The sequence below is a fragment of the Rhipicephalus sanguineus genome, chromosome 5 (assembly GCF_013339695.2).
Source record: "Rhipicephalus sanguineus isolate Rsan-2018 chromosome 5, BIME_Rsan_1.4, whole genome shotgun sequence".
Lineage (NCBI taxonomy): Eukaryota > Metazoa > Arthropoda > Arachnida > Ixodida > Ixodidae > Rhipicephalus > Rhipicephalus sanguineus.
The window spans coordinates 169,976,942-170,004,462 of NC_051180.1; the positions used below are offsets into that span (position 1 = coordinate 169,976,942).

At 44.9% G+C, this 27,521-nt stretch overlaps 1 protein-coding gene across 1 annotated transcript in view; it reads right to left on the bottom strand.

The window, feature by feature from the left end:
• Positions 1–27,521, bottom strand: part of LOC119394428 (macrophage mannose receptor 1) — a 74,315-nt gene that overhangs the window by 41,076 nt on the left and 5,718 nt on the right. The window contains exons 2-5 of the mRNA XM_049415780.1: positions 13,225–13,347; positions 10,017–10,133; positions 8,932–9,074; positions 134–233 (exon numbers count right to left, since the gene is read on the bottom strand). Of these exons, the coding sequence (XP_049271737.1) occupies positions 134–233; positions 8,932–9,074; positions 10,017–10,133; positions 13,225–13,347 (483 nt within the window). The remainder of the gene's footprint in view (positions 1–133; positions 234–8,931; positions 9,075–10,016; positions 10,134–13,224; positions 13,348–27,521) is intronic.

The following is a 27,521-nucleotide window of genomic DNA, read 5'->3' on the forward strand; positions in this document are numbered from 1 at the left end:
CTCACTCAAAACTAGAAGAAGAGGCATAAATGTGGCGTTTCATTCTATATTTTCTGATTTTTTCGCCATTTAGGGTAGTGGAATACTCAAATTATTAGGCCCAGGCAGCGATAAGTATCCGATAGTGTCCCACCTTGTTTCTTTTCGCAGACGTGCATTCTCTTGGCGTTGCATCGAACCTGGTTCCACTTTCCCGGGTGTAGCGTGCCTGTCAGTATCTCGGTGCACTCTTCCTGCGAAATATTTGGTGACAAGCCTTTTAATTGAGACAGAATGCTCTTGAAACAAAAATAATACTAAGGCTATTAGAAAACATCACGTCACAGCAGTCATACATTAAACTACCCTTTATATCGGGCCAGTTTATCGGTGCCACTCAAGGATTTCTAGGGCTTCATTCATTCATTCGTTCGTTCGTTCTTTTTTAAAGACGATAGTCTTTCTTCGGGAACTTAAACGCAGAAATTTTGGTCTGTCTGTCTGTCGGCCTTTCTGTTTGTCCGTCTGTCACACGATTCAGCCATGCGGCCAACGTTTAACCACTTGCTCAACGCCCAACCATCTTTAACTGGTAGCTGCGTTCATACTTGTGAACATTGTCGATCAAAAAAGCAAATATTATGCATATCTGAGGCGCTATATCAATACATAATAATTAGATGGTGTGTTCCTTTACAAGAAAATACATAGATACATAATTCTAAAGCCCTAGTGTTTCTTAGGCTGCGCGGAAAATGCGGTTGCGCTGAAAATGTGACGCTAGGCACGGAAAAGCCCTCTGCCGACGATATGGTGCTGCCACCGGTTTCCTGACGTATTGCCAGATGGCGTCCATATCTCACGCAGCGCCTCCTCTATCGTCCTTCGACGACATTTGCGGCGAAGCACACGGATACGCGGCCAATTTTTGGGACAGTTATCAATTTCCCAAGGGCACTTGGGTTATTGGCATCCAGTTACTCACTTTTACAAACAAAATTGCAAGGTCACTGCAGGGAGTTACCCTCAATTTTTTTTCTCCATCAAGAATATCTTGGCCTGTACTTGTTACACCAACTCTTTTTCCAGGCATTTGTGTAGTGCCATAGAGAACTTCATGTGTGAACCCGTGTTCTTGTATTACCCGAAAGAAATACGGAGCAAGTGTTCCCGCTCACATCAGATTTCTCACGCTATCTACCAGCTCTTGAGAACATCTCGCTAATGCTGAGGCAGGAGCTTTTAATGTAGTTACAGTTTTATAGGAAAATATAACGAGTCCGTCTTGCAGATTTGCTATTGAAGAGAAGCAAGGCTGCTTATATAGCATGTCTTTTTATCAAACAAGTTATCGAATCGGATTTGTTATCGATATGCTATAAAAGGAGATGTTGGCGCACAAATAAGGCGCCGGCTACTGCTTAGCTCTTGAGTGGATCGAGCATACAACACAAGAAATAAACATGCAAGCAGTAGTAGTACATGAAAGATAAACACACGGGCACGGACATGTAAAAAACGCACACACCGGTATCAAACAACGCCATCATAACGTCAAAGAAAGTGTCCAAAAGGCAGTTAATAGTGTTTCTGATAGTGTCTCTATCTGGCCCTCATGGAGATGAATTGCACATATGGGCCACATAACACTCCACACATCTGGTCATCAAGGAGATGAATCCGCACATAATGGCAGCATAAGTCAACACGTCGTAGATATCAGTATATGAATATAGTAAGTATGATATAATAATTCATTTAAAAAGTAGGACGCACGATAAATGACTTAATGTGATATGAACATAAATTCATTAATAATTATCAGCAGTGCCGCTGTCTTCCAGAAAGCGTTTCAACATTTTTAGAGCGTACGTCGGTAAGGTTCTGGTTGGCCACGGGCCCAGAAGTTTCTTCATACTGAACGGTCAGCGGTCTAATGAAATTAGTTCCGATTTAAGACGGCGTCTGGGTGTGCGATGATGTGAACAGTCCAGAAGGAGGTGACATGCATCTCAGTATGCCAATGCACGTTCACTTTGGAAGTTTCAGTTGTGCCAATTCTGTGTAAAAGACGTTTTGTGTAGGCAGTGCTTAGCCTTAACCTGTGAATAAGTGTTTCTTTTAGTTCTATCTAGAGTTAGCATAATTTCGATTTCAACGAGCGGATCACTGTGGTGTAAATCACAGCTCTTTGAACTTTGGTCAAACGAAGTATTTTTACTCATTTGGAAAGATGTTGTCTTCATAAAGCCGCACAATTGATTTTAAGAGATTAGTAGAGAAACCGTAACATTTTTATGATGTGCATCTCGTGCCGCTTCATCGGCAACTGTGTCACCAGGAATGTTTCAATGTCCAGCTATCGACTGGAATTTTGTTTCATGTTTCGCCTGCCTTGCTTTAGTGGGCTCTTTAAGTGTTTCGTATATTGCACTATTCCTGATTACCGTCGTGTTTGTGCTGGAAAGTGATGTTAATGCGACCTGTGAACCGCTGAAAACCACCCAGTTTCTCGCATCCGCTGTAGAGTTTATAAATTTTATAGCACACAGAATAGCGAATTGCTGAGCGGTTTTAGACCACGTCGTCCGAGATGACTTAAATGATTCTAGCATATTCGCATGTGGTATAATAAATGCTGAAGTCGAAGAGGTTTTAATATTGGAGACATGTATGTACTAGAGCACTGCACGGGCCGTAATTATCGGCCCGGACCCGGCCCGGGCCCGGAACTCTTTCAAATTTACCCGCCCGAACCCGGCCCGGTTACTCAAAATGAGATCCGGGCCCGGCCCGAACCCGAGAAAAAATTTCGCCTACCCGGCCCGGCCCGGCCCGACCACAGATCAGGCCCGACTGAGGCCCGACCCAGTAATCTAGGTGGTGTTACCCGAACATGGAATTGACAGCAAGGTGTTTTAAGTGGCAAATATCTACGCTTTGCTGGCGTATGTTTCGCTAACAATTATACTTCAACATACGGTAATTTATTGTAAAAAGGGGCTCACTGTGTAAACAGTTGAGCGGACATATTGGATACAATGACTGATTGTTCGGCAGAGGTATTCTGTGCCCATTTTTTCTGCAAATGCACTGGGGATCATGAAGGGCGTTTTGTAGCAGACATTGTAGCAACGAAAGTGATTTGCAGCACGAATTCAGTTTCGATAGGGAGCGCAATAACAACAAAGGATGGATTGATGGATGGATAAACTTTATCATGGTCCATCGAAACGCGCTCTAGCACGTTGCGCGCCGCTCCGACATCGGAACAGAAAGACCAAGTCTCTTTGCTGCTTCGCGGGCCCGTTGGACTGCCCATATAACTGTTCTAGCGCGGAGCTGGTAATAGCAGCCTCCCATTTGGACGGCGTGATGACTCCGCCGCCGCGTAACACGGAGCATGTGTTCTAGATTGGCTTGGCAGACAACAAAACGCTCACTTCACTTTGTTTTTATTGCACTCTATAGCCTATTGAAATTTAGAGCATGCTCTAACCACAAAGCCAATCGTGCACCCTTCTCGATATGTAGCACTTGTCTTCACCATTGTAGCACCTTGCCACAACTAGAGAAGCAGAAGGGAAAAACCAAATTTGTGACCGTTGTTGTAAATACACTAATCTATTGGTAAAGGTATGAAACCACGTGCACCACGTGTATGCGTATAAGCCACCGAAAGAAAGAAAAAAAAACTATTTGTCATACAATTGTTTTCATATACCACACGACTGCTAGTACATACAGTCTTTAAGTTTCTTATGGCATAGTCTATAGTTTACTTCTTCACATGTTATTGTGCGAAAAATAAAAGTATCAAGAGATTCCTTTTTTAAGCACGCCATGCGCTGTTGCATCACATATCCTGCAGCGCTAAAGCTTTTTGCACTGCTCGCGCTGGCCGCACGGGCGCCCCACATCTGCCTTGCCAATTGCGAATAATAATAATATGTGGGGTTTAACGTCCCAAACCCACGATATGATTATGAGAGACGCCGTAGTGGAGGGCTCCGGAAATGTCGACCACCTGGGGTTCTTTAGCGTGCACCTGAATCTAAGTACACGGTCCTCAAACATTTTCGCCTCCATCGAAAATGCAGCCGCCGCTGCCGGAATTCCATCCCGCGACCTTCGGGTCAGCAGTCGACCGCCATAACCACTAGACCACCGTGGCGGGGCGCCAATTGCGAAGGCGTCGGCAGTCGTTGTTCTTGACTTCCACCACTGGAGCAAATCTAGGATGTCTTTGTGGACCTCTGCAGAATGACCATAGCTGTTCAGCTCATCCCTTCACTTCTTTTGTTCCCTAACGTCGTGCCTCTCTTCAATGTCATCTATAAACCTCCTCTTTGAGGGCCTCTCCTTGATTTTCAGCAGTCTATACGTTATGCACGGTTTGCACCGTGCTCATTTTTTTCCGTATTATAATGGCTTATGCCTTCCCAGCGATGTTGTACCGGTAGAATGTGGCCATTGGGCTACGCGGTTAGGACTGGTAGGAGGTGGACGAAGCGATTTCGATATATTTTCGGAGTTCGTTCGGGTTTGGTAATAAAGGCGCGACTAAGCTTCTCGAAGCTTATCCATTCGATGCATATGGTTCGAGGTAAGGGGACAACACCCAGCACGGAATCTGTCATTGTCCTTTTTCAAGCCAGATATTTCGTCAAGCGAATATACTTCACCTCACGTCTTGTTTAATGGACCTATTCTATTCCTGCACATTCCAACGCTGTTGCGGCAGTATCATGTAGCTCTCGCACTATATAGCGTACTATATAGGGCGTCAAACACGCGGCTCGCGGACCTCTCGCTAGCGGCCCTCCGCCCGCACATGAATGCCTTCATCCCATTTTTTTTTCTTTATAAGTATGCTCTTGAGCTATACAGGCATCACAGATCGAAAGCATACTTTTCGTGAGGCACCCCCTGCGGTCACCGTGTGTTGATACATAATCGTTAAACAAAAGCTATATTGCAGAACCGGCGTCCAGACTTTAGTCATTATGGGTGATACGAAATGACGTGTTCCCCATACGTGAAAGAGAGACATCCGTTTAATGGTAATACTAAAGGCGAACTGCTGCGCCGGCCACGTGCACGTGCCCTCGATGCCCCTGGGTTTCCTCTTCTACGATAGAGTCTGGCGCGCTCCAAGTTGCTGCGTTCCGCACTATTTTGCAACAATGGGTATCGATATATTGTTGGACTCCTGCCGCCAAATCCCCTTCAGAAATGATCCCGTATATGAGATATGGGAAAGGTCTGCTGTGAAATGACGGTAGTTTTAAAACCTGTTCCCCCCTCCCACGCTCCTATCTTCGTCATTGCCCTAGCCCTTGTGGGAGTAAATTTTTGTGAATGCGGCCCGTTAGCTTAGGTGAGTTTGAGACTCCTGACATGGCGGAACAAGATGAAAGCTCAGACGTTAACAATGTGGGCACACAAAGCAGGCTGTGCATGTCCATCTCGCGCCACATGACCACTGGGAGCCATCACAGAGTCACAGAAAAGGAATGTGCCTTTATAGGGATTCTATGTATCAAGACTCCGTGCAGTCCTTTCGTTTTAGAGGGGGGCTCTAACTTTCAACAACGTTTCCCCGCTTTGGAGCTCTGTGATTGCTCTTGCGATGCATAATTTTATTATACTACATTTATTACTGCGATTACAGAGTAACATTCGGGATATAAAATAATAACGAAAGCAATTAAAGAACGGAATGGCGAGATGTTACATATAAGCGCCTGGCCTATTTACTTTTAGCTCGCCCGTTTCAGATAATTCAAGAAGCTCATATGCAAGAAGCAAAAGCAGTTAAGTAGTTATCCCTCATAATCTTCTCCAAACAGCTTACCCACATAAAAAAAGCGTTTTTTCGAGATAAAATGTGGGACTTATATATATACACAGCGTATGCGGAACAAGGCACATTAAACAGAAAAACGAATTTTCTATTACCAGTAAATTACTCTTTTACCATTCCAAAAGCACCACGGTCGCCACAACAAGACTCTTGGTAAGGGAGAAAACTCGCAGGAAAATACAGGTAACGACGCCAACTAGAAATTCACGCATCAAACGCCGTGACGTCATAGATTCTGACGGCATCTACTGGGCCCTACGTAGTTTATAGTGGATAAAAATGAAGTACAGTACTCACGGATTGAAATAGGACAATTTAGGGCTAATTAATGCATATAATATCGTTCCCACCGTCCTCACTACGGGTCATATTGTAGTAATTTTGACTCGAACGCGTAGATCATAGCGTACATTAACTTAGGAGACCATGTTTGTAGCGACATGACGTGGTTATCCTGAGCAATTGCACATACCCATCGTTATACAAAATATTTTGATGTCTCGTTTGAATCCGTGAGTACTGTACATGGACCTCTGAGGGGTCTCAACAGACTTAACATACCAAGTTTCTGGAAATTTCGTTGAGCCAAGGTCCCCAAAATACGACGAATACAGTTTGAAATCCGTGACGTCACGTGCGGAGATTTCAGCGCGAAATTTCAAAATGGAACTTTGACCTTGATTTTCTCCTTTATTAGTAAACTCATTGATGGTGGAATAGATGACGTTTGGGTTCTAAGAGTACACTTTTTCGGTCTAAACCAATTCAGTGTTTCACTTTTGGGACCCTTTAAGAATAGAGCAAAGTTCAAGCCCGGCCCGACCCGAGCCCGCCACCTCAAACCCGGGCCCGGCCCTAAGCCCGGAGCTTCAGGCCCGAGCCCGGCCCGGGCCCGCCGTGAAAACTACTTTACCCGGCCCGGCCCGGCCCACGGGCCGGGCCGGGCCCGGGTTTTCGGGTAGGCCCGAGCCCGTGCAGTGCTCTAGTATGTACCCTGGATACCGCATGTATATGTGGTAAAGCGCTAGTTGTTGTGCAGCTCGAATGAACATGTCTCTTTTTCTGATTATGCCACCTACTGACCATTCGGTGTTTGGTATATTAAGCAGCCTCGGAGGATAGCCAACTTCATAATTCCAAAATTCATTTCTTTGCAATATGTGGAGATTATTCTGTATTTCTTTATTAGCAGTATTTTTGTCCCTTTGTAATATCTCCAGAGCCAATGGGTGGTGTTTTTGTTGCGTCTGCAGGCGAAAAAAATGGCAGCATGTTTTATTATTCTGACGAGTGAAAAGGGTGATTGGCGAGTCTCTGCTATTACATGGCAGCTGGAAGTCGCTCGTAGAACACGAAGGCAGACGCGAAGTCCTTCGATAAATGATGTGCTTTCAATAACCATCACTTCACCTGTTTCTGCGTTTGTCATGAAACAGGGCACAAGCCATTTGTCCGGAGTAAACTCATGCCTAGCACTTCAAAGAGACACTAAAGAGAAGAACGATCTTTCTTGGATTAATAAATGACCCCTTCACAATACCAAAAGTGCCGCTCTTCCCGCGAGAACATGCTTGCTGATCGAGAAAGCGCACAAAAAGAAAATGCTGGTGGCGGACGCTACCATGATGTTATCGCACGAACTCGCTGTGACGTAATATATATTTACGCCTCTTGCTATGGCCTACATAACTCTCATTCGGTGAAAATGAAGTTCATCGTCCTCAGGGGGCGCCATAGACCGAACGTACCAAGTTTCAGGGAATTATGTTGGCCCAGTGTCGTGACAACGCGCAGAAAATATTGGAAGCCAGGATGCCACGTGCCATGACTTCGGCGCGAGATTCAACAGTGAGACGTGGGTCTTCATTTTCTCCTCTATTATTAAGCTTGCGATTCTGCTATTAACGACAGTCACATTTTAGGAGCTGGCTCGCCAGCTTCTTAAGCTGGGGCAAAGTCCCGCGCCGTAAGCGTAGCCTTAGTTCCAGAGGCGACTGCTACAGGCACAGCTAGCGCGAAAGAGAAGTCTTCTTCCTCTTGTTCTTCGAGCGCCTTGATGATGATATTAACGCAGGCAAAACCACATATAGCATAGCCAACTGTAGCATGCGGCGCTCGCTCCACTCCGGCAGTGCGCTTCGATACTAATAACGTGAACGAAGAAGACAAGGCGGTAGAGCGAAGGGCTCGCAAGGCAGCAGCAGTACGGGCTCGCCGCCAAGACTCTGCGGTGAGAGCTCGCGAGGCCGCAGAGAGACGCCAGCGTTGTGCGGAGCCCGAGATACAAGCCCGTGAAGCCGAAGCAGCGCGGAAGCGGCGGCAAGAAAACCTCGAAGAGGTACGGGCGTGGGATGCAGCGGCCAAGCGCCGAAAGCGGTCGCTACCTGAAGTTGGTGGCGCCGATTCGCGCGTCCAGCGCGATTTTCTCGACCACACGCTCGGCCACAGCTGCAAGGTCTGCGACCGCTTGTGGTTCGACAACAACCTGACCACAATCGCTAATATAAGAACGTGTGACGTCTTTATATGGCAGTAGAGAAATTGTACGGGGCATTCACGGTTTACCCGATTAACTCCGAGCCAGCTCCTCAACCATCATTCACTTCGTGGATATGGCTTGATTTTTTAAAGAACAATGTGTCCGTTCCTATTAGTTTATTGCTTTTATTCAATATCCATTTAACCGCAAAAATTAAAGCTGTGAAATTATTGTTTTTTAGAAAAAAATCACGTATACAAGGCACGACGCCAAATTATAAATTGAACCTGGTGACTCACATGTTATCCCCCGTGAAAGAGGGCACGCGCATACTATTAATTCAAAATCGTGGTGACGTCAGTTTTACCTTGGGATTTGGATTGAAAAGGCCTTCCAATATTTGTATTTTGTTTCATTTTCGTTTTATTTTACATAATTCTCTTTGTTATGTCGACCCCACATGTATCCACCTATATGTATGGTGTTGCACAACGGTTCCTAGCACAAGGTTAACACCTTTGCCTTTACTTTTCGTCTCTTTCTCTCTATCTCTGTCTCTGATTTGCATAACATGCAGTAAATAGGTAGAAGTGATAAACAGTCTTACGCCTTTGGGGCGAGGCTGGCCAATAATCCAGTTGGTGTAAGTGACAGGGTTACCATCCGTCCACGCCCACGTTTTGTTTGGAAGACGGTCGAGGCCAATCCATAGGTTGGTTGTTGCATCACTAAGACGGCTCAACAAGAACTCTGTTGGGAGAGAAAAAAACCCTGTGAGAACCCACAATCAGCGTTATTAAACGTTACACAGAGGAATAAATATCAAATTTCTACGCTTGGTGGCTAGTTTTCTAAACTACCGCTTTATTAAACGAACGTCACGTGGTTGTTCGTTCCCTTGATTTCATTTCGAAACTAGACTGAGATGCCCACAACAATAACATACGAAGTGCGCACATAACTTTTAATACTTATGCACTCATGTGACTACTGTGAAAAAATTATTCTCGAGTCAGCGTTGTAATTCCCATGACGCAAGGATCAACTGAAATCATTTGATGTTAACCCCCGTCGTAGCGCTGAAGGACCCTTTCACAATACCATTTTGCCTCTGAGATCTGTTACGGCATTGTTACACATCTATAGTAGCCGCGTAGTAAGATTGCTTCCTTAACAATCCATTGAAGTCGTTAAAAAAATGATGCATCTTTTTAAACTGCGTCACTACAATGTATGAGGTTATTTTGAAAGCCTCAAAAATATGAATCAAATCCCTTTGAGATTACAGAAATATTGGGCTATTAAAGGGCCATGTAAGTCATTGCGCGCTTTCGTTGAAAAAATTGTAGGCGACCATAATGCTTGACTGAGGTGTCTGCTAGTGGCACTTGCACGTCGCAGTTCGCGGGCCCTGTTGTATTTCTTGAATTAACATTGCGGTTCGTTGCACTGCCGAGGCGGATCTCTGAGGCCACGTAGAAAGAAGCGCGTCGTTCTGATTTGCTCCGCCAGGTGCCACAACAATACCATCCTCTCAAAAAAAACCGGCTGCATAATCAATGAAATCAATAAATCATTTTTCATTGAATATCCTGACAGTTAATTGAATGTTATAAGTCAACTCGTGCCAATGTAGGATACCGTGTGTCCTCTCCGATGACTCTATGATCCAGAAAAATGACGGAGCCTCACTTTGTTCTTTTTCCGTGAGCACAGTGACGAGATTCGCGTTTAGCGACTTGCAGTGTCGAAGGGCTTGGAAGTACATCATCCGGCTTTCGTTGCTTGCAAACCAGTAGCAGCTTTCACCTGCAAGAAAGATGCCGGCAATAAGAAGGCACACAGCAAGTTGAGTCATCAGGCAACTTAGACGATTCAGTCTTCATAAGGATGGAAGGCTGTTCATCATACAGATGTTTGTGTAATGTTAAAATTGGTGATCTGTGAGGCACCGCTCAGTATGTTGAAATACTATAGGAATCTTTTTTCGTGCACACCATGTAAAGAAAAGAAGAACCATAGCCAAACTTCTAACATCGACCCGTGTTTTAACCACTCCTAGTCGCTTGGAATTTTACAGCGAAAGCTGTTATGAGATCATTTCACCGGCCGTTTTTGGCGCCGTAGTTGTCCGCCGCCGCCGCCGCCGCCGGTGTCCGTAACCAGTATCGCTCGAAATAAGAAAAAAAACGAAATAAGAAAAAAATCCAGGATGGAACGAGGTTCGTACCTGGGCCCTCTGCGTGGGAGCCCAGTATTCAACCTCTCAGCCATGCCGGTGCTTGAAACTGCTTTGCAAAAAGGTCCTATACAGGCTTCATGTCGGGAAGGAACCACATTAGTATATGTAATATAGCGTGGTAGAAGAGTAAAATAAGCACCAAGCGTCGCACAACGCGAATTCTGTAACGAGGCGTCACACAATGCGAATTGCGCAATGAGTAGGTTGTTCAATGCTTCGAACCCATTAGAAAGGGCTCTGCCATAATTCTTCATCTTCATCAGGCACAGCATCAAAAAAGTGCGCATAATGCCTTACATGCGTTTAGCAGGTACCAACGCTCTCCGCAGAATGACGAAAAATGGCACAGTGCCTGCTGCCCTACTTCTCAAAAATTACAATGATTTATAGCGTAGTGGGTTCCTCGCAAGTGCACTTGTATTGGTTGCCAAGGAAGCCCATAAGCGCATGATCCACTTCCTCGGGGTCTCAGTGAAATTACAATGATTTATAGCGCAGTGGTTCCTCGCAAGTGCACTTGTATTGGTTGCCAAGGAAGCCCATAAGCGCATGATCCACTTCCTCGGGGTCTCAGTGAAATTACAATGATTTATAGCGTAGTGGTTCCTCGCAAGTGCACTTGTATTGGTTGCCAAGGAAGCCCATAAGCGCATGATCCACTTCCTCGGGGTCTCAGTGAAATTACAATGATTTATAGCGTAGTGGTTCCTCGCAAGTGCACTTGTATTGGTTGCCAAGGAAGCCCATAACATATCTCGCGAAACATAAATTGAGCATTTGTACAGGCATCAACACGCTTGTCTAGAACGCCGGAATGTCGGGATCTGGACTGCAGGTGTGACATCTCTAAATAACACGTGGTTTGAGATAGCCCTCATCTGAGCATGCACGGCTTCGATGACGCGTCCGCCTTGCATTTTCTCTCCTTGTTTATCGTCGCGGCTCAACTCTTTTGGGTGTCAGAAGCGCTGTAGTTCGTGTAGCGCCGCTAAAAGAGAGAGAGAGAGAGAGAGATAGAGAGAAGAAAAAGAAAATGCGGGAAATCACCTCCCCCCCCCCTCCTTAGCGCCGGATGCATGCTATGGGGCAAGATTATCCTCGGTTAGCGGATTCAACATTCGCGCAGCCCATTGCAGATATATCGCCCGTAATCTTTCTTTTCGTGTAGGTGCTACATCACCAACAGCCCCAGCGACAAGCAAGGCGAGAAAATGCAAGGCAAGCGCGTCATTGGGGCCACGCATGCTCAGATGTGGGCTATCCGAAACCACGTGTTATTTATAGATGTCACACCTGCAGTCGAGAGCCCGATGCTTCGGAGTTCTAGACAAGCGTGTTGACCTCTGTACAAATACGCAATTTATGTTTCGCAAGATATGTCCGTAAGTTATTCGCGAATATTCGTAGTTATTCGATAATGTAACTGTGACCTTCTGTCTTTCTGTGTTTTCATTCTTCATATTGTAGTCTTATTTGCAAGTAAAACTGAGGGCAGAAACTACGTGTAAGAAGTAGTGTTGTCCGCTCACCCCAGCGTCCGCCTTCCGCTCTGCAGTGCCTCTTGACTTTTTTTCACACCATCTGCCGCTCGCTTTTTTTTTATTTTCTGTCTTTATTTATTTTGAACTTTTTTGCATAAAAAGGGACGCGAACACACGGTATTCACATTCCTGATGAAGGCTGGACATTGGCCGAAACGTCGAAAATAAAACCTTCTGTTGTTGCTGTTTTCCAAGAGGGTCTCTTTCAGTTCTCTATCTCTCTCTCTCTTTATATATATATATATATATATATATATATATATATATATATATATATATATATATATATATATATATATATATATATATATATATGTGTGTGTGTGTGTGTGAAGTATGTGTGTAGACATATATAAGATTGAATTGCAGTGGCATGCTTTACGAAAGCAGGGAATTGTCCGAGGGGCTCGCTTATTCTGTATTCTGTAATATGCACAACTAATGAAACCGAGAGGCAATTAAGCCAAGGAAAGCATAGGCGACATTATATGTCGTTTATTAACTGTACTGCTGTACTGTAATTATTATCACTTCAACTGAAAGAAGTAAAAGTGGACGAAAAATCACCCTTTCCGTCGGTGAAATCCGAACCCGCAACCTTCGAATTACGCGTCCGATGTTCTGCCATTTGACCTACAACGGAGGGTGCCCCCCGTCCACATTTTTGCAGGGTGTTTATGCGTACTTACTACCTGGGAGCATACATTGTCAGGCAACGCTCCGCAAAATGCACCTCTAAAAAGTCACTTCTCCGCAAACTTCTCAAAAACCTGAAAACCTCGTTCGCACTTACCTGTGGGGAAAACAAGCCGTTTGGTCGGCTTTTTGTTGATGTTTCTGTATCTTTGTGGCTATCGCTGAGTAAATCTGTGGCGCTTACACAATGTTTGCGCGCGCGCAGTTATTCCAAAGAATATTTGCCAACGTTGGGCGTTAAAGTAGATTTCCTCGTGTGGTAAGCTGATGAGGGCACTTTGCTTGCGGGAATGGGAAAGTGCTCTGTGAACACATAAAAGGGTGCAATAATACTCGTTTGTAACTCAGCATTCGTCCCGTGTACTGTTTCTTCGCCATTGTGCACCGCCAAAGCCCTCTCGTGAAGGCCCAATTCACTCACCGAAAGCAACCCAATCCTCGGGGCAATATCCGTCCTGCGCAAAATTGACTTGGGGTGCCGATTTTCCCCATGCGTCGTGCGTATGGAAGGGTCGACTTGCCTTGAAACTCAAACAAGGCGCTCCTGAAAAGATAAGAGTCCGAAACGTCAGGAAAGTGACTAGTCATGCGTTTAGCTTTGCTGCTCTGGGGATTGTACACTTAGCTTGCAAGACACAGAAGAAACAAACATATATGTGTCTAAACACAGCGGAGACGGCCTATGTCACCAGCGTGTGTATATATATATATATATATATATATATATATATATATATATATATATATATATATATATATATATATATATATATATATATATATATATATATATATATATGTAATTATGTTTAAGTTTTTAGTAAGAAAGCCCACTTGTTTTATAGCGTGAATATCGATATTTTTGTGACGCGACATTCCCCCTTCTAAATCTTACGGTATGCGTCAAAGGGCATTACACAAGTGTCATTATCACTCCCCAGTACTGCATAAGCACTCTATGCGGGCCATCAGTGGACAGTTGCATGTGGTTCAATGCATTCTAAAGTAAGGTTCGCATTTCTTGTTCTCTACAACTAATACTCGCTTGTAAATTACCTCATTAAGCACGGACAAAGCTGACTATGTTGTCTAGATGTTCTACGGTTAATCTCACGTCCACGCTGTTAGCACTTACCTCTAGAAGGCGTTCCTACGAAGGCTAAGAATAAGAGAGAGCTGAGCTAGTTGGCACTTATTCATTTTAAAAGACAGGGCGTGCAAACACAGACAAAGAGAGAAATCAAGACACCACAAACGCCGACTATCAACTGAAAAGCTTTTTCAGTTGAGAGTCGGCGTTTCTGGTGTCTTGACTTCTCTCTTGTACCCGTGTTTGCACGCCTTGTCCTTTAGAATGACTACGAAGGCTAAATGCGCGCAAACACAGAGACTGACAAGACACAAGTTCAAATATATTTTTCTCGCTTAAAACAAGAAATATTTCGACAGAACTTTCTCGGGTCAGTAGATAATGAAGGTTTGTGGCAAATGCGCTACTTAGCATATTTTTCATATGATCACCTCAATGTTTAATTTACGGCCAGACATGTCCGAATATTAACTTTTTTGCAGCTTTGTCGCCAGCTGTGCACATCATTTTGCATTATATACGTCTCAAACTATTTTTTGCATACAGAAAGACCCACTCAATATAAACTAATACATTGCACTGAATGTCACCTTTCTATTAAAAATTTCCAATATGGACCATATTGTCCATATTTAAGGCTGCATAACAACCTCACGAAAACGTAAGAGTTCGTAAAACTTCTTTTAAGTGAAAAGCCAACTATCGTTCTAAAAGAAAAACTTAATCCTAACCTAATTTAGGAAGAGCAGATTTTCTGATAATTCATTTAACGAGCTATAGTATCAAGCTTTCCAAAAGATGTCGCATGCGCCTTGTGGTACTCAAAAATGTTTTCTCAAAAAAATTACACCGTCTCCCGCTAAAGGGGACCATGAGGCTATGCGAAGCCGGAGCACTTGCACGATCGCGTTCCGTTGGCGTTCGTTGGGCATGCTACCGACCTCATGTCGTGGAACGCGAAGAGGAACGCTACGCGCGCCTTGTCTTCCCTTTAGCCTGGCCGTTAACTGTCACAGGGAAAGCGGGGAATGCGGTCGACAGGATCGCGAGAGGGGGGCAGCGTAGGAGAGAAGAGAGAGGGGAAGGGGAAGCGCATGCGCTGGCGCTTATCGCGGCGTTGCGCAGGAGAGAATTTCGGCATGTCCAGCCCGCATCACACTTCATCGGACCATCATACTTCACCGGAAGCATCAACGGATTCAAGCGGAGTGAACCGAAGCAAGCGCTGAACTGAACGCGCGCAGCGCTCTACCCGCTTTATATTCGCACTTGAAGGAGAGGAGACTAGAGGAGGAGAGTAGCGCATGCGCCGCGAGATCAGAAGCGAGAACGCAGGAGAAGCGCAAGCAGGTGGTAGGACAGAAGTGGAGAGAGTAATGCGCAGCTGCTGGATAGAGGGAAGGAGGAGAGTTACGCATGCGTAGTGTGAGTGCGGACGCCGACGCCGCGAGACATAGACCCAAGCAAGAGATGCTTCGCATCTAAAAAAATATTTTGGTGGAAGACCTCTCGCTTTTGATAGTTAGTCTTCAATTTCTTTCAATCAAATCTTAAATGATCAGCGCCGAGGTTGAGACACCTGGCGTGGTATGACCCAATTTGTTATTCTGGGGTTATTCCAAGCAGGCTGCAGCTGAAGATATGTATATAAAGCTATACTTATAAACGTTGGCTAATAAAGGCCGAATAACTAATTAATGCTTAGTGACTAAAATACTGGTTGTAAGTACACACGACTACCGATAATATTCAGCTGGGACAAATTGTTCGTTTCCTTTCTTCGTTTTTTTTTGTAAATGTCGGGCAGTTAGATCATTCGTCCTCTCCCCTCTCTCTCTCGTTATATATATATATATATATATATATATATATATATATATATATATATATATATATATATATATATATATATATATAAATATATATATATATATTGCCATGCCCACTTCTTGTATTCGGGTTTCACCAGCAAGGACGGTTATCAACGCTCGACGCTGTCCGCGAAGCAGTGTTCGAGAAGCTTCGCGATTGTAGTAGGTCGTTTTGTTAAGATTGCGCGCCGCTCGCGAATGTTCCAGCTTTGTCGAGATATAACGCCGCCACCAGCGATATTGCTGGAAAATTCGATAGCGCCTGTACAAAAGCGACGCGCTTGACCGCTTGTCAGTTGATCGACGGTCGACGCTCTGTTCGCCGCTATCAGTGTATTGCTGTAGTTTGACTTTCTGTTTCCCGGCCACAAGTTCGGCCATATAAAGAGTTTCATCTCGGACATGCTGACTGCTGCCGTCGTCGACGTCACGACCAACGTTACTAGAACAAACTCAGTTTTAAAGCTCCGTATCTCCGCCAGCGGAGGAGGGTGGTCCGAACGGCGGTCGCGAGAAGTAGCGGCGCTGCAGTTCCGTCTTGCGCCACTATCGGCGCGTCGCCTGCTGCCACGGCATAACGCTGCGGTCTGCCGCGCAGTTGCTCGCGGCAACTGTGCGGCAACTTTCTTATTGTACTAGTTAGGTGGATACTTAGGTGGATATGCATAAGGTCGTCTGTACGCATTGGCCTGCGTGCGTTGTTCATTGATTGGCTAAGAATCGATGTTCGGTCTATATTGCCACGCCCACCTCTTGTTTTATTTTGATGTATTCGGGTTTGACCAGCAAGGACGGTTATCAACGCTCGACGCTGTCCGCGAAGCAGAGTTCGAGAAGCTTCGCGATTGTAGTAGATCGTTTTGGTAAGATTGCGCGCCGCACGCAAATATTCCAGCTCTGTCGAGAGATAACGCCGCCACTAGCGATATCGCTGGAAAGTTCGATAGCGCCTGTATAAAAGCCGACGCGCTTGACCGCTTGTCAGTTGATCGGCGGTCGACGCTCCGTTCGCCGCTATCAGTGTATTGCTGTAGTTTGACTTTCAGTTTCCCAGCCACAAGTTCAACCAAATAAAGAGTTTCATCTCGGACCTGCTGACTGCTGCCTTCGTCGACGTCACGACCCTTTGACAATATTTGAGCTGTCTACATTGCGCTTAACTTCCAAGCATAGGAGTTTCTACGCGAATGAGGGTTTTCAGCGTAATTTTTATAACTACCACCACAATTTTAGCCGCTGCCGTCTTATCTAGACCAAGAACAACCCAACACATTTGTAAAAGCCTTTACAGTGTACAAAGAAGCGTACTTACTCGAGATACAAAAACGAGATACAAAAACAGTACTCATGTTGTCTACAATTTATTGAAAAAAGCTTTCTCGAAAAACATCACCAATGCTTTGCAATACGCTCTTTGTGCGCAAAACGTTTCAGAAAAGAAGAGAGATAGGACAGAGCGCACAGATAGGACAGAGCGCAGAAGAGAGATAGGAGTGCGCTCTGTCCTCCTGTCTGTCTTCTTTTCTGAAACGTTTTGCGCATAAAGAGCGTATTTTCCTTTTAGAATGCAGTACCAACCAGCCCAAGTAGCCACCTTGTTGCTTTGCAATGTTTACAAGACACGTTTTCCCGACGGTTAAAGGGATACTGACCCAAAATCGGCAAATTTTACGAGAACTCGGTAAATGAAATCTCAGTGTGCGATTACATCGAATAGATGTCGTCTCTGAGCAATTTCTTCAGCGGATAGTTGTATTTTCGGTGTCTCATCTTTCTACGTCGCATCCTTCTACGGTGCCTTAAACAATTCGAACAGATCGGCCGTGATGTGAGCACGGAGCAGTTATTCGCGCGTACTCTGTCGCTAGAAGAGTCGTCAGTATTCAACTTCAGCTTTTCAACTTCACCGAGCAGATGTTCCATGCCCGCAGCCAGGGGCGTAGCCAGGGGGGGGGGGGTTGGGGGGGTTCAAACTCCCCCCGAAATTTTTCAATTTTGCTTGCGTATATATACACGCACACATACAAACGCACGCACGAACATACATAAAGCATGGTTGAACCCCCCCCCCCTGAAAAATATTTCTGGCTACGCCCCTGCCCGCAGCACTTCTTACACTGTACGACAGCCGTTTGCGTTTCGTGCTGTAGCCGTTCACTACGCAGTTAAACTGCTCGTCAACTACAATTATCTTTTGCGCAAGTAAGTCTCCATTCCCGAAGCAAAGTGTGGGATTGGACTAGTTGGTATTCCATTATTAAACTGCTCAGCGCAAAAAAAAATGACACGGTACACATAGAAAAGACGAGGACCAGCGCTGGTCCCCGTCTTTTCTCTGTGTACCGTGTCAAAATTTTGCGCTGAGCAGCCCGTTACCGAGCCGGCTAGTGTAAAATATTCCACACATCTTGTTCGATACCTCGTCGTAAAATTTCTCGAAAATCCACTGCTTTGAAGGCATAGCGACAGCTGACAACTGATCGAATGTCAGTGTGATGCAACTCTCAGTCTCGGTAGCGCATATAGGTAATCGCCTGCCTTTCGTTTTGCTGTTCTATTTCTGGCCGCTCCTCCAAAGTGGGCACTGGGCTTTCGCAGGACGCCGTGCGTTTTGGGGAGGATTTGCGCCTAAACCCTGAACATTTTGGCTTTGAAATGTGGGGTGGAAGTGCTGGGAACAAGCGCGGCACGGCACCGGGCGCGAGTTCCCACTTTCCGCGTGGGATCAAAACTGCTTGTCCCGCAACGACACGACGATAGTGCTTTACAACGTCGTCACTCTCAAAATGAACGTCACAGACCTTGCATTTCGCAGTAAGCTTTCTATCTTTGCGATGCAAAGCTTGAATGGCGTAGGGTCTTTTGGAGGTCCGAAGAAGTGTCGTGAGGCGGAGTCGTCGTTGCGGTAGCCGCTCTTGCAGCCCGGCGCAAAGCAAGTCGGCATACCGCACTGTGAATCTGTTCGCCCTCGTTACGCTTCGTACATCATGCACGTGTCTTCGTACAAGACGCTAAGCCTGGTCAAGAACAGTCGCAAAAATGACGAGCGAAGAAAGCGCAGACGACGCTGTAACCCACGTGCGCTCGTACATCGGCGGCGCCGATCACAAGCGCCAGCCGCGGGAGCTAGACGTGACTGCAGCGCCACTAGTTCTCACGACCGCCACGCGGACCGCCTCTCCGGCGGAGCTTTTAAACTGAGTTTGCTCTAGTAACGTTGGTCACGACCACGTGACATCGCCCACTTCTTGTAGTCGGGTTTGACCAGCAAGGACGGTTATCAACGCTCGACGCTGTCCGCGAAGCAGTGTTCGAGAAGCTTCCTTGCTGGTCAAACCCGAATACAAGAAGTGGGTGTGGCAATATATATATATATATATATATATATATATATATATATATATATATATATATATATATATATATATATATATATACAATGTATAAGTCCTTTCGAGTAATGGGTATAACACAACGGAGCCGTTGTCAACAATGATAGAAATATTCATTTCCAACAGTTTCGGGAAAGGTCCTCTTTCGTCAGGGGATGAATTAAACTAACGTCGAAGTTCGAACTTGTTTCTGGCCGCGTCCCTCTCGCCGTCAAAGCCATTTCAGAGAGAGTGGGAGAACAATAGAATAACAAAAATAGAATAACAAAAAAACGACGAAGTTAGAAAAAAACGAGGGAAAAACGAGGTAAAAAAGAAGAAAGAAAAGGAAAAGATGAGCCCGTTCCTTGTGAATAGCCTTCAAGTGGTAGTGTAGCGTAAACATTTCCCATTGTACAAGCGGAGAAAATAAAATAATAAAAAAGAAAATAAAAGAGAAAACGACACTACACACGTACGAGCCAATGAAGAAACAAGCATGGTCCCAATTATCATTCTATGCTGCCAAATTCATTTTGGCTGATCTCTCTGAGACAGGAGAGTTCCAGGGTCCTCGTTGATGCCGGCTGTTAATGTTCTAAGTTTGAAAATAAAACACGCCTCCTGCTGTTCGCGCTCGCGCATGTTTTGGAAACCGCACTGTAAAAGAGCTACGCTGATGTTTTCGAAGCTGTGGTTTGGCAGGCATAGATCTCTGGATAAAGCTAGCTTCGGCAGTGAAGTGACGTGGTACCGGTGATTATTGAACCGCAGCCGAAATGGCGTGTCCGTTCGGCCAATGTATTCTTGCCCCCAGAGTTGCAATGTAGCATGTATATCAAATTACTGGAGTCACAGTTAAGGTTTTGAGTTATGCTGAATTTGAAATCCCAGAAGCTTGCTTTTGATTCACGCGTTGTGACCATGTGTGGGCATACCTTGCAACGAGCTTTTCCGCAGGGGCCGCATCGTGACTCAATTTTGGCGGGGTTTTTTTTTTGCTCTGATAAGAATATCCTTCACGTTTTTATTATTGCGGTACACCGCGCAAGGTGGCTTCGCGAAGATGGAAGTCAATCGTTTGCTTTGCCTGATTATGTTGAAATGGGGAGAAAGTGTGTTGTCAAGTCGTGGCACTGATGAGGAGTAAGTTAGTCGCAGATTTGTCTGGGAAGTTGTTTTGGATACACGTGTTTGGCTCCTTAAGGAGCCAAAAACAGTATCCATTTAAATCACACAGAGTCACAGACACGACATGGATGTCCCAACTCCAGAGAGACAAACGCGCGCTGAAACCAAGCGTTCGCACCTCTCATATATCTACGGGCCCGTCGTCGTTGGCGTAGGCCTTCCATCGCTTCGGGGTCTTCTCGCAGCCGCCGTTGCCTTTCTCGTTCCGCAGTATACTGTCCTTGTACGCACTCGGGGTATTCGGCTCGCCGCCGTCGCTTCTCCGCAATTTGTTGGGCTAACTGTTGCCTTCTTTCTTATTGCGTCTAGTGGGATTTACCCAATTTCTGAGGCACATACCCGTTTGTGATGATGATAGTTTTCTGATAGGCCGCACAGTGGCACATACCCGTAGGATGACGACAGTTTTATTCTTCATTTTTAGTGGACTAGCGGCGGGTAGTGGGGTTTACCAAATTTCTGTGGCGCATACGTTTATGATGATGATAGTATTTTGGTACGGGGGGACCGAGGAACGATTGCCTGAACAGCTTCGCTGCTCATATAATTTCGCCACTGTTGCAACAAAGTGCTCAGCGTCATACAAAATGCCGAGCCCTGGCCGTGCCACTTGAATACTGGCACAACATTTGCGAAAACGCATTTACGTGGGGAGTTGGGTAATGTTGCTAATGAAAATACTTTAGCTACCTGGGCATCAAATTTGTCGAATTTCAGCACAGGTGTGTAATTCTTTGTGCTGATTTCAATAGGTGTTATGAAGTCTCGTGGTGTTCGAATATTTCGAAGACTAAACGCGCCTCGCAAACTCAACCGAATACCGCCCTATTCGAATCGAATATTCTAAGTTTCGAATATTCGTACTCCCCTTGTAAAAAGCTGGAAGTGCATTGCTTCGGCTGGGACCTAACAGGTATTTCATATATCTGCGAACGTAAAGCGGTATTAAGCGATTTTTGATGCAAAATAAAGAAATGTTGGAATCTGCTTTGTGAGAATTTAATCCAATTAAATCATTAAGATCCGATGCTTCCTTGTCCCGTAATGTAATCTTTCCGATTGTTTGTGGGCCATCCACGTCTGTGATAGTTCTTTGTTTCACGGAACTAAAGCCTCAGCTTGCGTATGTTGTCCTTCGGTGGTAAACTGGCATTTCCATTGTCTTCGAGCAAATGTTTGCACGCTATCATGGTATTCACTTGGCTTCCTACGACGCTTCAGCCGCTCTGACGAACAAACGTTCAGAGCCTCGTCAAGAGCCAGCGACTGTGATTTCGGCGCAGTTGTCGGGGCACGAAGCGGCCTATGAGAAGCAACACCCTGGCCATCCGAAGTCTAAAGAGTGCGCAACCTTCGTTCAAGCAGCTATTGCAATAGCATATTGTCAAGTGTGCAGCCTCGCAACGTACGGGAAGAAATAATAACTTAACTAAAGGATAATGCAGTAACACAAGAAACAATTAAATTTTTTTGGAAATCATGGGCGACAAAGGATGAAAAAAAAAATGAAGTCAGCGTCTGCTACCTGCAATTCGCCGCGAAACAGCGCTTCGTTAATATATTCAAGAGCCAGTGCAATACTTGTGGGCTCACAATGTCCTTCTTGTCTTGCCGAAAACATTTTTTTAAGAAATTGAATTGCTCTTTGTAAAAATTGACTGAACAAGAATAGTTACGCTTCGTACTCGTTAATTCGTTGTAAACAATCCACGGGAAATAGAAGACATCTCCAAGGTAATTCTCAGTGGAAGAACAAGGGGAGCATCTTTCTGCGATTCCATTACTCACTCTTTCTTATCTCCTGGTGTCACTTGCACGTATGATAAAGACGAGCAGCGAAGCAAGCAAGCGCGGAATCCGAAGGTCGTTCACAGTTAAGGTAAGAGATAGGCGGCCGATAACCCGCCTGCTACGCCCACTGTGTTTTCTACTCTTGAGACTCTGACGGGGAGGACGAACACAATGTGCTCTCGGTACGCACGTCACTGATTGCGTTGCTACTTAAGCGGAAACAATAGGGCAGCCCAAACGTGAAAGTCTCATAGTTTCCAACAGAAAGCGCGAAAGGGAAATGACACTATACGATGGTTTCTTACAGCGTGAATAACGGGCAGCGGATACATTTTTCAAATCGTAGTTCCTGGCGCTCTAAAAGCAACATCATAATTTTCTGAACACAACGGAGCGACAAGTCAGAGCGTCTCCGTAGCTGTAGCAAGATATAGCATTGACAGACTTAATATGTCATTGAAAAGGAATACCTCGCAAGTTCGCATTGACGTTTAAAGCCACACGGATGAAAATGAGGCAAGTTCATACTCACAACTACCATGCAGACCCTAGCGCCAGGGTCTGTGCCACTGTAATTCGTGCAAAGAACACCCTGCTTAAAGGAAGTAGTGCCAGTGCCGTGGTTGTGGTCAATGGGCGCTAGCGGACCTGCATGCTTACCTACGCGTCTAAAACGAATTTTTTTAACCTAAATAACGGAAGAAGACGCAAAAGTGAAATGACGTAGCAATAATTTTTAAAAAGAAGAAAATTCGCAAAAAACAGGATTCGAACTTGGGCCCTCGTCGTCACGATGCGTGACGAAATGGGAACAGAGGAAGCGTCGGTCACGGTGCGTTCTTTATCGCCCATAATTGACAGACGCGAAATCCCGGTATCCGACTCTGCTTCCCAAAAAGAAAGCATCAACACGCTGATCGGCTGGTTCCGAGTTATAAAGCCTTGACCAGGATTTGGGGACATGTGAACGGAGCGCCATCTCTCGTCGGTAACAGCGGTGGCTTGCCGTAACTGAATAGGAAGTAGGCGAAAAAAATCATATCTGACGAAAAAAGCTAGTTATCAAAAACGACTCCCGGTTCTATACTAAAGATACTTATCTGAACATTCTGCTAATATCACAGCGTCGCACTACAAACCGCGTGACTACCCAGGGTGTTTAAAATTTTACAATGGTGCCACATGTGTTTCTAATGGGCGGTGTTCAATTGTCCTGGGAAGCCCCACGCATTGTAGTGCGATACTGCAATTTTACCAAAATGTTTCAGTAGGTATCTGCTGTATAGAATCCGGAGTCGTTTTTGATTACTAGCTTTTTTCGAGAGATATGATTTTTTTCGCCTATTTCCCATTCAGTTGTGGCAGAAGGCCGTTGCTGCCGCCGAGAGACGGCGCCACTTACAAATGTCCCGAAATCCTGGGATTGGGCCTCCTCTCGCTGCAAAAGCAACCGCACCTTCTTCGGACACGACAGAGGGTGAAGCATTCGCCGACACGAAAGCCAAATCACAGTGAGGGTGATTCCACGTTGTCACGTGACATAGATGCAGTCATCTGATCCGACTGCTGTTCCACCTATTCTTCCTCGATGTGAAGCGTTCGGTTGTCGTCCCACTGCAGCAGCCACATGCTTCTGGGTGTTTTCAAATATGACCCAAAACGCCGAGCACCACTCAGTAACTGACGCAAACATCTCTCGCCGTTACAGAACGCATATGCACAGATTTTGGTGCAAGCGAACTAACACTCTCTTCTGAAAATTATGCTAAAGTATGAAGCTATGTTGCTCTAATTATCATTTTACTTCTTTTAAGACGAAAGCCTCATGTGCCCCATGAGTCAATGGTCTTGCGAGATTTTTCAAGAGTGACGGTTCTTTGTGACTCCTGTTGATAAATTGCGAGGTTTAGTGAGACTTAGCAATAGTTCGCGAGATTTCAGTAATGGTGATAAAAGAACTAAGTAATAACGATAAAATGTCACATAAAACTCAAGTTATTGTGTGCTGTCGGCGCACCAAAGTCACATCACCTTAATGCAGCATGACGTAATGAATGACGTCATCATAACGTCTACAACTGCCAAAGCTTGAACACCATCATGACATAATATCACGTGAACACGTCGCATGATAAAGTCATCAAATCGCATCTTCGCTTGGTCTAAGGTAGGCCGATCCCGGAGGCAGGAAAACACCTCGTGGAATGTAGGAAGCGTCAAAGACGACAGGGGAGAGGGGGAATACGATTAATAGAATCGACTGAAAAAAATGGTATGCAGTGGCACTCAACGTGAAAGATGTAGGAACTGCGCAGCAGTGATTCGCCTGCCATTCGGCGACGCTGGCGTTCCGATCTTGCAGCCTGCTCGGCGTCCATTGCGCGAAAGGAAACGTTCATCTCTCCCCTCCTACTTTCCCTCATCCTCGTCATCATCCTCAGTTCCCTTTCCCACCACCCTCCCAGTAGTATGCCTTTCTGGTAAGCGACTAATGCATGAAATCGACTAAGCGCATGAAGTCGTCGTATACGACTATTTCATGCGCTTCCTTGCTGCTGCGAAAGCTTTACGGAGGGTTTGTCTGTCTCACACTTGAAGTAACGCTGTCCGACATCAATTCGTATTCTTGTACGACCTATGAACTATCATATTGAAGTCATATTGTTATTGACCTACCGGACTTCCTTCTTTATTTTAATCCAGCCTATGTCATCTTTCTATTCCCCTTCCCTAATCGCTCATTTAGGGTAGCCAATCGAAATCTTTTCTAGTTAGCATCCCTGCCTTCTGCCTTTTTGTTTCCTTCCTTCATTCCTTATCCCTGTCATGTCAAGAGATATTGAAGTCACTGCTTTATCCTGTCCCCATTCAACAATGTTGAATGGGTATGGGGGTATATTTTTGCTACCAATGAAACGAGATGACACTGTTGAAATTTTTCACGTGCACTTTTTTTACAAGAATATTATTTGTTGGGGTTTTGCGTCCCAAACCCACGGTATGGTTATGAGAGACGCCTTAGTGAAGGGCTCCGGAAATTTCGACCACCTGGTGTTCGTTAACGTGCACTTAAATCTAAGCACACGGGCCTCCAGCACATCGTCTCCATCCAAACGGGGCCACCGCGGCCGGCATTCAATCCCGCAACCTTCGGGTCGGCAGTCCAGCACCATAACCACGAGACCACCACGGCGGGTGCGCTTGCGCTTTTTTTTTTATAGAAACAAAAACATTTCACAAGGCTCGGAGCTAGCGATATTAAGAAGCTTTTGTAGGGATAGAAAATAATATTATGTTGTGGAGTTCTTGTTTTCAGTGGACATATTATAAAAAGAATGATTTACTTCGTTTATGATGGAACTTTCAATACCCATCATAAAAACATCCAAAGCGATTACTTCCAGTGTGCAATTCGAGATATATTCAATTACTGAGAGAAGCTGCGCGAGAGTCTTCAAAATAGCTCGTCTTCAAAACAACGATATTGCATAGAGAGCAATAATAAATTGCAATTGCGCAGCTAGACTAGCGTGGCCACCGATATTTGCGCAAATCTTGGCATCCACCATTACGACCACACGTGCAATTGATTTGTAGTCCACTGACGATCCTCTGCGGTAGCTCAGCCCTTATGTTGTCGCACTGCTAAGCTCGAGGACGTGGGTTCGATGCCCGGCCACGGCGGCTGCATTTCGATGCAGACGAAGTGCGAAGAAACCCCTTTTGCTTCTATTCAAGCGCCCGTTAAACAACCCCTGGCGCTCTAAATCAATCCAGAGTCGCCCGCATTTGCCTGACTCATATACATGCCATGGTTTTTCACGAAGACTTACGTTATTAGTTGAGCGAGGCTGAGTATTGGGCTGTTTGAAGTAACATTTTTGATATTTTCCCAACCTAAAAGAAAAGGGCGCCACTTGTGTGACTTCCTTATTCTTTTGCGCTTGGAAGCGTAAAACATTTCTGCTTTGAAAGTGTGAACAAAAGGGCTGCGCTTGAACACAGCGTGCACAATTACCTATTCCCTAATGCCGCTTTTTGCGCCATTGAAGGGATGTACCGACGAGGCTTGCTCTTTGATCTTTAATTACAGCTAGCGAACGGCGCTTTTCAAGCGCCACATGACGTCGGATCAGCGATAACAAGTGCGATTGCCAACGGATGTAGCAAGATACGCGTCGATGAATGGAATCCATGACCCTGAGCAACAAAACAACGCTACTGAAATGATGCCTGGGCTGATATTTTTATTACCGCGCTTGCGCAGATATTTGTAAGAACAAATAGCTGACTTCATGTGTGACTTTGTGACATCTCAGCTAGGGTCAGAATTATCAATACTAGGTTTCCAACCATCGTTCTTTCCTTTAGTTTTGTTGCGCAGAAAAAAATAATAACGCATCTCGATGAACTTGTCTGTACTGAAGCACTTGCTTCTTGCGGCCATATTAGATATAAAGAGTTTTAGGCCCTCAATGCCTACGAAGGCAGGTGGGAACTTACTAAAGCAGAAGGCGGTATGATAAAAAGCATGTACTGAATTCTGGAAAAAGCACGTGAGTTGCTTGATTTGAGAGAAAGAATTCAGGTGCTGCGACGAACAAAGTATAACTATGCAAAGAGCAATTGTTTATGAGGACCTAAATATCAAGAGAAAATGCAGTAACTTTCAGTGCCGCCAATGCCACTCGTTAGGCCTCATTTCGTCATAACAGCTTTTAGAAAGCGCTGATTTAACCTATCTCAGGACGGGGTAGCCTGTAATTTTCACCAGGAACACATCAAATGAAACTTATTTCACCAAAAGTTGTCATGCGAATTTATTTATAAACTGGACAAAATTACAGGCTTTATAGTTACCACCTGCCTATGGATTTCCATAAAAAGGGCTTGAAGGGTTAACTTATTAGGTGAGTTAAAACGCTATAGAGTACGACTAAATGTTCACCACCGCAGAATAAATAAACAAAAAAGGGAGAAACAAATGTCACCTCCTCTCGTCAGTTCCTAATTGACTTAGTTGATCATGTCGCCGATCGGGCATCAATGCAACAATAATTGCCAGGTCTTCACGTGTATATAACACGATATAATTATCAGGCAGGTCATAGTCGGGGCCGCCGGATTGGTTTCGACACCTCGGAATCCTTAGCGTACATCTACCTCCAAGTACACGATTTTACTCTGTAAATATACACAGAGTAGTTTTGACAGCATGCGCGCATAGAACGGCAAAGGAGCTTATATATATATATATATATATATATATATATATATATATATATATATATATATATATATATATATATATATATATATATATATATATATATATATATATATATTTATATATTTATATATATATATATATATATATATATATATTGTGGCGAAGCAATTGGTA